Here is a 12,136-nt window from a genome sequence, read left to right as displayed (position 1 = left end):
AACAACGAACTTAAGTGCCTATTTGGATATTTCCGTAACCCAGAACTTGGAAGTGACATCGTCAACAGCGGTTTGAAGACCTCGATCCATAAGATAACCTGTCAGGTATTTATCGCCACGCGAATCGTATGTAAACTCTCTCTCTCCGCGACCACACTTTATTCCATTTAAATTTTTAATAAACCCTTTGTTGATTGTTAAGGGTAGTTCGAGTCTCTTCCCTATGTTAACTCTGACCTGTCGAATCCGACTGTTCGCGTACGGGACCGCTCGCGCGACGGACGACGAAATCGCCGTCTCGGCTTCCGTGTTCCTCTAAACACGGTGGTGTCAATCCTGACTGGGCACTAAGGAGGTGCCGACTCGGAAGGTCACATTTACTTTGGTTCGAGAGCTTATACTAACTGTAAACAAACGTTAGATTACTGTTTTGTATAATTGACCCGTCGACCGTATATCCAGAAAAAATACCTTTGAAGTTCTACGGAGCCGCTAAACGAAGAACTTTAAACAGACTGGAGAATTTGGAAGATTGTAAAAAATATTTTTTAGAAACTTCTCGAACCAATCGCTCTCTCACCTATCTCAGTCTACACAAGGCCCACCCCAGGTTACGACCATCTCACCATAAAACAAACCGCAGATACCTCCGTCATATACTGTATTTCTACCCCTACCGTCATCCCCACCAATACGATGTTTCGTCCGTTCCAACTGGTGCCACTTAACCGGGCGAAGACCACAAATGTCTGGCAAACTGTCAATAATTAATAACCTTTATTCGGGGAGATTTATTTAACAAAGCCCAGATGTTTTCTTAAGAAATCTTCGAGAAATAGAAAATGTTTTGTGGCACTTTGGTACCTCTCGTAAGTTTTAAAATTGAGGGTCGCCACGCATTGTCATATGACCCTTTGACATCTAGAGATATTAACGGAGACATCAATCTCTTCTTTTCTCGCTGTGGAGTATCACACAATTTAACAAGGAAATGCTGGGGCGTAAAACTACATTGGTCATTGCTCAAAAACTTTAAATTATAAAAAATGTACGGGGAAATGGCAACTCACTGAACAACCATTCGCAATACTATTACTAACTGATGGAACGGACTATGTACGTAATCTGTATACGCGTTTTGTTTGGAGTCGAGTGGTTAAAAAGTTGTTGCGCCTCTTTTGATCCCTTCCCCGTTACATACGATGTAATTTTGGCAAACTTCTTTAATTAGGTGTACGATAATTTATGAACCCTCGACGTTGAAATGCCTAGTATGATAGGACTTAGGCATATAAGAACGAATGTCTCGTATGCCAAAAAATTCTACGTAGATCCACTCCCCCCGCGTAGTGGTGTACCTTTTTTTCATCCCCCCTCTACTTAAACCGTATGCGTAATTAAATCTCGATTTTCTCGAGAATTTTCTCTTTGTTATTCATTTTGTTTCGAAAGTAATCTTCAATTTCTTGTCATTATTTTCAAATACATGTTCGTTAGGGGAAGACCGAAGCCGTAAAGACCTACGTCACTATAGTGGACCCGCGTTCGAAGCAAGAATCCTCAAATAGCATCGTCTCGGGTATTTCGGCCACCGTCAATCGTCTTGTGGTAGGGCCCTACAACGGACGAGCGTACAAAAAGGGTTCTTCTCGCACGCTCGTCAAGAGTATCAAGCTTGTGTGAGCACGCAACTACTTTCTCCCTCGGAATATCCGATGCCTTTCAAGGCCTCTTTTGACACGAAAGCGAACTATTCTAACAAAGTACATTTTAAAATCCAATAATAAAAAGTATTAGCGGGATTAAAAAATAAATAACGGTTCAACGTACGAGGTTTATACTTTAGAGATTTTCGAATTTACTAAAACACTATGGCTTAAAATTGCATTTTGGACAAATGTTGCCGTAAATGTACGCTATGCTAATAATTTGACTAAATCTGTTGATAAAATAAAAGTGATTAAAAAATGTTTATAACATTGCTTCGAAAATAAACGAACTTGGTTAAAAATGAGAATTTCTATATATTTAGTAGTATAGTAAAATAAGTTATATTTTTAATTAATTTAAGCATACTCGTAAGCAATTCGGAAGACTATATCAAATAAGATTTTATTTTAGAATTTGAAAAAATATATAAAAAAAAAATTTTTAATTTGTTATCATTATGCATTTTAAAATACCGATCGTTCATTGTTTCACATTTATAATACTTATATACAATGAATTTTAATACATTTTAGTTAAATATAAACAATAGTTTAAGAAATAATTTTTTGAGCGGCATAATATTACTTAAAAACACAATTTTATATATATATATGGAAAAAATAAACTTAACTGGAAACGTACAACATATTCTTCCAGTCACAGATTTTTTTTTTAGTTGGAGAAAATTCATAAACCCTCATCAGAAAATTTTACGTTTTGACAAATTAGTCTTTTTTTGAGCCTATCCTTTGGTATCCTTTACTAGATGTTTCCAAGTCTTCCCAATCGTCTTCCTCCCATCCCCAGTTACCTTCTACTTCGCCGTTTCCAGATTTAGATTCCTCTCCAAAATCTATTAATAGCTTTTCTCCTTCCTGACACTGTTTGATATCTTTTCCTTTATTTGAGTGATTAATACTAGAACTTTGTTTTCCTTTACTATTCTTGTTGGCACGATTCGGTTTCGACTTCCATTCTTCTGCATTCCACTCGGCGGCCGAAGGCGATTTCTTTGTTTTAACTGGGCTATATAAATAAATAAGAAATATAGCTTTTTTCTCCATGAATTAATACATTCTTATTGTAAAAATCAAATTTTGATAAATTGAGCCAGAAATCAGGAAGACGAGTGTTCTCAACATTAGACCAGTTAGAACTGTTAGAACTCTGCCGACAGGTGAATAGCTTTATTATATAATATCCTTATTAAATTGACTCTAATAAGAAGTATCAAGAAATGTTTAAGTACCTTTGCTGTAATACTATGTTTAGTAAAATCTGTTCAAAAGGGAAATCTTGCAAGCAGGGAAAATATTCGAGTCCTGTTTACACAGGTTTTACTGTATATTTAATTAGTTTTCTAAAGGGAAAGGAATAAATCGGATATTATTTACGAATAAAGCGCATTCGGTGTCTTTTTAACGCATGGGCACGCTGGGCAGTTACCCCGGAGCCCATCGCTAATTTACGCGCGGACCAAATTTAACACTAATTTACCAATCACCTGTTGCGCTGGGCCCGGGGCCTATAATGCCGTTAAGGCGGCCCCATCTAAAAGTTTACTTCGTAGCGGCGCGTTCTAATCCAGGCCCCCTAATATCGGTTTTAGTTAGGCTACTGTCTTTTCCCAATCGAATTTATATTTGGATAAGAATACAATGATTATTTACTCATTTATCAAAATACAGATGGAAATTGAAAATGTCTTGAGAGCGGGAATCGATCCTTCTCGTATTTGCTACTCCAATCAATGTAAATCCCCCATGTCGCTAACATTTGCTGCCGAATGCGGGGTAAAATGGCTGTTCTTCGACAATAAATGCGAATTACAAAAGATTAAAGACATTCACCCGTCAGCCGAGTAAGTTTTCCATTCAAAACATCTGGTATTATTTCAAATTTAAAAATGAAATATTTACAAACGAAAAATATTTTATTAAAAGACTGATTCTTCCCATTGATATTTCTTATTCTCCCGGACCTAAAAATGCCATAAAATCTGGCTACGTCCATCTGGACGAAGTCTCTTCTTTACTACAAGAAGCCAGGGATTTACAATTACGAGTTGTTGGAGTCAGGTAAATTATGTTCTTAATTTAGATAATCTGTTGACATTTTTACTAGATTATCCCATTATTTTTAAACGTAATAAAATTGATTTCTTGTAAATAAATGAAGCGAAGATACGCTTCAATTTCTCGGCGATTCTTCCGATCCTTACAACTTGTATTGTTTGAAATGTAATCGTTCGAAAGTATTCTTATTAAAATAATTCTTTTTGCTTTAAAACATTTCAGTTTTTATATAGAAAATATAGAAGTAGTCGAAGAATTCACAAACGCCATTTTGACAGCCAGTCGAGTGTTTAGTATCGGAGAATCTTTAGGATTTCATTTCTCTATACTTGATCTTGGTACTGGATTTCCCTCGAAAACGGAAACTTTAGAAGTCAACTTCAACGAGGTGCGTTACAAATGATTAAATATAAACACTAAAAGGGCCCCATTTTAGCACTCCCATCGTGGGTTCGGCCAGGCCCGCATTGGAGCAGCCGCGACATCTTAATTTTCCAATTAAGGTGTCTGGCCGCCACTTCAGATTCTCCGTTGATCCCCTTATTCGGATTAAGTCCTTTATGCATATACAGTATATATTTAAATATATAGTCGATACTTTGATCCTTTATAATCTTAAGTTAATTACCCCTTGTGTTAGTATGTCTGGTAATATAACAGAAATTTTTCCGGATCGGTCTATCCATCTATGTAGAGCCTATTCCTCCCCAACCGGCCACTCGGTTGTTGGCTCGGTCGAATCCATAATGAGCTTGCTAAAAGGATCCAGGCCCGTAGGCGGAAGGAGTTTAATTATTTATTTATTTATAAATTTAATACTAGCGTTAAAAATAAATTATATTATGTAGATATCTTCTATTGTCGGAGATGTTTTACACGACCATTTTCATCCCAGTAACGAAGTACAGATCGTGGCAAATCCGGGAAGATTTCTTGTATCTTCTTCCTTCGTATTGTGCGCTAACATTATAGCCAAACGAGAAATGGAAACGGCTACAGAAAATGGTATCATTTATTATTCTATTATAAATATTCTAGAATAAGGAAAATTTTGTAATTAAGTTTATAAAACACCACAAAACAATGTAAAATCATTCAAACGCTCGCTGAAGATAAAATGTGACCGTGTTAGAAGGTTATTTTATAGGCGTTTGAAAAAGTTGCGGAAAAGAATGGCGGTCGTTATTGGAGGTTCCACTGTATTTATATCGGAACTTTTTCGAAATAAAAGATTCGTTACAGATCTTTTTTATTGGTTATTTGACAACCAGTTTGAATTTTACTTCAAATAGGTCTAATTCGAGCGTGGACTATAATTTAAATTATTCTTTTATTTCAAACTTGCTTAAATTTAACTCTGCGACGTATTACAAAGAAGCTACTTTAAATTCGCCTTGATTAAATTACAAAAACAAATTTTTAATTAATAAAATTACTTTTAAACTCGTCTTAGCCTATTTAATCCTTCATAAATGAAATTCGTGATTAATGCAATTAATTATATTAAATATTGTTATATATTTATGTATTTAGGTGAAAAGACGAAAGTATGTCATTATTACATAAACGACGGCGTTTTCGGAAGTTTTAGCGACGTCATTTACTACAAAATGACTTATTATCCAATAGCAATAAAGGTAATATCGACGATGATCGAACAATCATCCGGTAAGGTAATTATAATTAATATATTCTTACAGAGGAACCATTCGAACACGGTTCATCGATCCGTGGTTTGGGGCCCAACGTGCGATTCTACAGATAGAATAGTAGAATGTTCGCTCCCCGACTTGTCGGTGGGGGATTGGCTCATGTTCCGCGACATGGGCGCTTATTCCTTCACTCGAAACACCAGTTTTAATGGGTTTAACACGCCCAAAGTTAAATACATTCTTCCTTTTCAAGCTTTGTGAGTATGATCAGTTTTTTAACTCGAAAATTATAAAGGAAATTTCGTTCCTGACGTCAATTATTTTCCAGAAAATACCTCCAAAATCTACCGAATTGGAGTGAAATTAGAAGACGTTTGAATATTTCATCGTAATTATTTTTCCAGGGGAAAATCTACTTCTAAATTTTTATATCGTTTATTTCTTAATAAATTTTTTATTATTTGTGGTATATTAAACGAGTGAAAACAGCTTCCTATATACGGTAAAACCTGTCTAACACGGAACTTGAATAAAACGGAAACCCGTCCAAAGCGGAAAATTCTGAAGAAACGTCCCTGGGAAAATTCAGATCAATGCTCTTTTATGGAAAATTGGCCCATATTTAGGGGTTATTCGTGTAATATTGGGAAATTGGTCCCTATTTAACTGTTAAAGATGTGAAGAAAATCCGGAAAACTCCACGCGACCNTGATAAAAAAATAACCATAAAAATGTTAAAATATAAACTAAATATTGACATAAATAATGTTTGATATAATATTATTGTAAATAGCATTATATTTCTTCTTTATTGCTGTAATATTTATTGTTTTGTTATTTACTTCTGGCTATGCTTGTTTGCGGAACCAGGAGATGTATTGTTGAAACATCTTAATAAAATATATTGATTGATTGATTGATTGTAAAAATCAAAATACTTTCATTTGTACTTTACTGTAAAATTAATCCATAAAAAATTTTGTTTCGATATTGAATTTAAAAAGTAAAAAAAATTACCGGTACTTAAATAATTCGGACAATTTTTCGTATGAATTTTATTCTTCCAATGAAATTCTTTATAGATATTTAATAATCATCACATTTTTATTGATGTTTGCTTTTTAAGTCATACATTTATAAGTGAAAGAAAATCTAAATAAAATTCAATACTAAACTAACTGTTTCTACAGTAATAAAAGTCTTTACTGATCATCATTTTAATTTTAATATTTTATCAGATATTATTATATTCTGAAATTATATACAATAATTTGTTTGTGTGGGTGTGAACACACACAAACTAGATTCCTGTTTATCCAACAATTAATCAAAGTTAAGACCATCTGCCAACTGCTCTGGGAACACCAATCAAATGCAGGAATTCTTTAAGGTAGTCTTGACCCAAACGTGTCGGATCCCACTTCTAGTTGCCGGACCACCTAAGCCCATTTGAATCCGTAATAGGTATTGAAAAAACCCTCTAGTAATGCTGGCAGAGCAGTTAAAAAAAATTGTAATTATGTAAAATTTTGGTATATTCATATCTGGATAATAGTATAGTAATGTTTAAATAAATAAAATCTAATTTTTTTAAAAATTAAAATGCAATACTGTACTGGTAAAGTTTTGGTGTTCTACAAAATGGCTCAATCTACAAGGTATATGTGAAGGTGATGGCTACATTTGTAAGTCATCTCAATATTGTAGAATGCTGTACACATACATATTTCATCAATAAAATCTAAATCTTTACTTACTACGAATACATTATACGATATCCCTAACAGTTCAAATGTTACAAAATTCTAGATTATTTGGATTGGTGTTCATTCAAACTGGATCGAGTCTCATCAAATCTACATTAGCAAGTTTCTATTGTATAATAGAATCACTAGTTGAAACAATACAAAGATATATGTAATTCACTTTTAATATATAAAATTTCTTGATTTCAATATTACTTTACAAGGTTATCATTCTTACTTTACCTCTAATCTAAGTATATATATTAAAAATCACAATTATTTATTTGACATGATCACAATGCCAGACTGCAATTTTTAATCCTATTTTTAATTTATTTAACTTAAAATATATGTGCTCTCCATTTTAATAGTGACTTGCCCCTGTACATCATACTTTTCCTGATAACAGTACAGTCATGCTGGTCATCTATCTAATCCCATTCTGGGAAAATTTTTTAATTGAAATAATGACTTTTGGTCCAAACTGGAAGTTTGTATATACAGTCAAACCTGTCTATAACAAAACCTGCATATAGCGAAAACCTTATTAACAGAAAATTTCTTCAATCTCTTGAATTGCTTGCAAAATTAATATAAATTAAACTGTATATAGTAGAACCTGTCTAGTGCAAAAACAGAAAGGAAAATTGGGCTGTATAATGAAAAAATTGGCATCTTTATCCAATTTAACACAAATTTAACAAGCCTAGCATGTATTATAAATCATAAAAAAGTCAAAAAATAACATGCCCAATACAGAATAGCAAAATATGACTACTGTATTACAGTAATTTTATTGGAATTTGAATGGAAAGTTTTTGCATATTTTTATTAACAGCTGTTTTTACTTAACATAAATATATGATGTAATTATAAGTAGTTAAATTTAACACTTTATTCTAGATGAGATTGTATTCTTTGTTTTGAAGCTTATTTTAAACTATTTACATCAGGTTTGTTTGAATAAAATCAAGTCAAAATGTCTACAGATAAAATGCACATCAGCATATTATGCATGCTTTTTAAGTTCCATAAAGGATATTATGCTATACAAACAGTAAAAAATACTTGTACCGTGTACAAGGAAGATGCTTCTAAACTCTGAATGTGTCAAATGTGGTTTTGAAAGTTTCATTCAAGAAATTTTGAACTAAAGGATACAAAATGTATGGGGCCCAAAAGCTGTTGAAAAGAAATTGTTACAAATTGATGAATTCATGAATTTGCAACAAATCTTAGTGTGTCACAGACACGTATTGTTAAAACATTACATTCACTTGAAATGGTTGTAAAACATGCTGATGATTGTGTTCCACACACAGTTTGTTTTTTTTTCCACTTATAAAAAAAAAAAAAACAAACTGAATTGAGTATAATTTTGTCTGACAAAAATATATAGCTGTAAGGTTTTATTTTATTTTTAAATTGGTTACTCATTTTTATCTTGAGAACTTTTTTACGGATGAATGAAAAAATTAAAGTTAAAATAAAAATATTTGTTATTAACTGAAAATTTGTTCTAGAAAATGATGATTGTTCAGTTACGTACGAAGGTACAACTTTTTGTATTTGATTATGTATTTGATTGATGTGATTTTGATATACGCAATAACATTGAGAAATCTATTAATTGCATTAATCAAGGAATACCTATAGTAGATAATCTGTACAGTATATAGCAAAAACCTGTCTACTACAGAAGAGTTGTTTCGTCCCTTGGGGTTCCATTATAGACAGGTCTGACTATAGTTAATCATGCACTCCTGTTCCTAAGCTTCCATATCTGGTCTCGACTGTCATCTACCTAACTCCATTTTTGAGATTAAGGAAGTACAGTACAGACAGATAGATGCCAGTGGAAATTTATAGAATATATTATGTGTTAATTACTATATTTCTTTTTATTTCCAAAATTTTATTACTTAAAATCTGTACTGAATCACAAATCATACCAATTGCTTTGTAAATATATAAAAATATCCCTACTAAAATAAATAATTGTGTACCTGCTATGTGTTTTATTTTGTTAATACAGTAGAACCTCGATTATCCAGACCTCTTATTATCCGAATTTTCGATTATCCGGATTGTTCAAAATAAACAAAAATTTTACGAATTTGCTGATTTGCACTTGGCGAATTACGACACTGTTTATGTACGTGATGAAATGCATAACATTTTTTGTTTCAACAACGTCTCACCTGGCACAGTGGTCGTAAACTCTTAAATATATTTTGCGTTGTAATAAAAATGTAACTTGACATACGTATTTATAAATAACTTATACTCAAATTACATCATTTCTATAACCAAGGGCGGCGTAAGGCATGGGCAACATGGGCCACCGCCTATGCCTTGCGGTCAGAAGGGCCTCGCGCTTCGAAGGTTTATGCATTACTTAAAAGCCAAGAACGTGACGAAAAAATTTTACTCGTCATAAAACGATAAACAGTTTGTCAAATTTTTATTCATAAAAATGCAGTTTCGACTGCTTTTTATTTTACAAAATCCGTATTCTTGAGCCGCCAGAGGGCCTTTTAAACAATAGCTAGTCTGTTAGTGCTGGTCAGTACTAGTCCAAATTCAATAAAACATTTGTTTCTTGAAAATTTGATCACGATTTAAATACAGAATTTATTTTTAATATTGCCGATATGTCATCGAAAAGAAAACATCATTAAAAACAAAGTATTTGTTTCGATTATCCAGATTTTTCCTTATCCGGACTACCTTCATCCCCAATTAGTCCGGATAATCGAGGTTCTACTGTAATTAATAATTTTTTACCTTGTTTGCTGGCTTTTGTTTTCCTCATCATGCCAACTCCAGGAATCCTTATCTGGAGAATTTGAAGTTTCATCAAGTAAAGGTGTATTACTTTTATCTATATCTTTATTCCTACTAAAAAAAGAGAAGAAAATACTTTCATAATGATGTAATTTAAACAAATCATTAATATTTCACCTTCATATCAATCATATAATTATAAAACCTTGATTTAATGGACAAAATTTCCAGTCTTTTTGTCATAAGTCAAAAGTGTTCTTACCTTCATGACAAAATGAGTGTGTCTCGATATATCATCTGAAGACAAAAAAAATAGGAAACTGTTTTGTGTTTTTGTCAAATTTAAATTTTGTTTTCTTTTTCAGAACATTATTTATTAAAAACTATTTTCCAAAAAAGTGCTTGTTTATTTATTTCAATTTAGATCATATACTTACTTATTACAGTCTCAGAACTATGGTGAGTGCATACAGAATAGATTTAACAATAATACACACAGAAAAATTTTTCTGCGAAATTAAATTTCATATACATATTTAATTTTAATTACACAAAACTATCTACATAAGTCGTACGTAAGTATCTACAGATAAACTAATTAATTTGTCAATTTTTTAACATGCATTCGAAAAACCTACTTTATTATAAAATGGACTTTTGGCTTTAACAGACATCCCCCTCACCCAAATTAGACCATTAATCAAGATTTTACTGAAATTATTAAAATAAATCATTCAAATTTTATGGTTATTAGTATTTGTTCTTTGCACACACACACACAATGCATCATAATCATCATTATTTTAATAGTACAGGCATCCGCTTTCGTAACACAGAATTTGATTAATGCAAGATTTGATTAACACATGAAATTAATTGTGGCAATCTCTTTACAATTTACTGGACAATTTAAAAAATGACAAATCATCTTTTAAATCAAAATTATGTGGCAGATATTTTAATTAATGCCATTTTGATATATGTGGCAGCATCGAGGGATTATTTAACTGCATTAATCAAAAGATACCTGTAATCTTATTTAAAAATTTGCATCATATTATTATTGTAATTGATCAATATGAAATAATACAAAAAGTTACAGAAATAGTCTTTACTTTTTTTATATTGGATTACAAGTAAGCTAATACATATAAAATTTACACTTAAAAGTAAGTAAAACGAATAAAAATTTAATCAAGTTCTTCAAATGTTATTTCCAAATTATAAATAGAACAGTCGATACAATTAATGTGATATTTCATAATCACATAAAAGATAGTTTGTCATCGAAGGAGACTATATCATAGCTCTAATTTCTTTATCAATCATTCAAATTAACATTTAAATGTTCTTGAATTTAAGAATTGGCATTTTAACCTTCTAACTGAACTTATTCTTTAAAAATAAATTAGTCAAATACTTAAAAATTGAATTGTGTAGCAAACTTTTCAGCAGTTTACCTTTTAATTAATTAAATTTGAAAAATTAATTTTATTTTATATAAATTCTGTATGTACAAAAACTAAACTGTAATTCATTTATAGTAAAATAGATATTCATGTTAGAAGAAGCAAAGAAAATAATATAGAAGAGATTTATTAATAATAAATCATGACAAAGCAATTGGATGCAATTTCATTCATTCATTAACGTATGAAGGTTTGTTTAGATCTTCTACTCAAACTTTTATAAGTTAGATAAAACAGAACTGTTACTTGCTAAAATTTATATTAAACAGGTTCCATTAAGTTCCAATTTTCCTAGAATTCATTAATTAGCCAAAAAAGTTCTTAACCCCTTTGTCAATTCAACTTATAAATGTTTGATATTCAAAATATATTTATAACAACGAAATGTTTCACATTAAAATTTTAAAAATAAACAAATTTTTTTTAATTATTGAAATTCTTTAGAAATTAATGTAAAATAGACAAAAATGTAAAAATTTGATTATTTTACTTATGTATAATCTTTTAAATCAAAACTAGATATGGTAGAACCCCAATTATCAGAGGTAAAGTGGACTGATAACCAAAATCTTGGCTAAAATAGATGGCCATGGCCATTTCTAATTTTTAATATAAAATAAAATATTTATCTGATGACACTTTTAAATCTCTTTTTATAATCTGAGTGGATTTTTATTATATATAAGACAACAATTTTT

General features: G+C 31.3%; 2 protein-coding genes across 7 annotated transcripts in view; one reads left to right on the top strand and one right to left on the bottom strand.

Moving 5' to 3' along the window:
* The window catches only part of LOC111634311 (ornithine decarboxylase-like), a 21,593-nt gene extending 15,457 nt beyond the window's left edge, over nucleotides 1-6,136 (top strand). For all 3 annotated transcript variants that reach the window (XM_023379060.1, XM_023379061.1, XM_023379062.1), the window contains exons 5-11: nucleotides 3,399-3,571; nucleotides 3,654-3,788; nucleotides 4,008-4,173; nucleotides 4,634-4,790; nucleotides 5,319-5,422; nucleotides 5,486-5,694; nucleotides 5,766-6,136. In XM_023379060.1, coding sequence (XP_023234828.1) covers nucleotides 3,399-3,571; nucleotides 3,654-3,788; nucleotides 4,008-4,173; nucleotides 4,634-4,790; nucleotides 5,319-5,422; nucleotides 5,486-5,694; nucleotides 5,766-5,829 — 1,008 coding nt within the window. In that variant the 3' untranslated portion in view covers nucleotides 5,830-6,136. The remainder of the gene's footprint in view (nucleotides 1-3,398; nucleotides 3,572-3,653; nucleotides 3,789-4,007; nucleotides 4,174-4,633; nucleotides 4,791-5,318; nucleotides 5,423-5,485; nucleotides 5,695-5,765) is intronic.
* The window catches only part of LOC111634308 (ADP-ribosylation factor GTPase-activating protein 1-like), a 53,334-nt gene continuing 43,559 nt past the window's right edge, over nucleotides 2,362-12,136 (bottom strand). For 3 of the 4 annotated variants that reach the window (XM_023379054.1, XM_023379053.1, XM_023379057.1), the window contains 2 exons: nucleotides 9,970-10,083; nucleotides 2,362-2,736 (listed from right to left, as the gene is read on the bottom strand). In XM_023379054.1, the coding sequence (XP_023234822.1) occupies nucleotides 2,436-2,736; nucleotides 9,970-10,083 (415 nt within the window). In that variant the 3' untranslated portion in view covers nucleotides 2,362-2,435. The remainder of the gene's footprint in view (nucleotides 2,737-9,969; nucleotides 10,084-12,136) is intronic. The other variant, XM_023379056.1, reaches the window with a different exon arrangement.

Source organism: Centruroides sculpturatus, unplaced genomic scaffold (assembly GCF_000671375.1).
Source record: "Centruroides sculpturatus isolate CEXI.00-Female unplaced genomic scaffold, Cexi_2.0 scaffold520, whole genome shotgun sequence".
In the NCBI taxonomy this organism is placed as follows: domain Eukaryota; kingdom Metazoa; phylum Arthropoda; class Arachnida; order Scorpiones; family Buthidae; genus Centruroides; species Centruroides sculpturatus.
The sequence above is the reverse complement of the archived record's forward strand: the minus strand, read 5'-3'. Positions and strand labels throughout refer to the sequence as shown.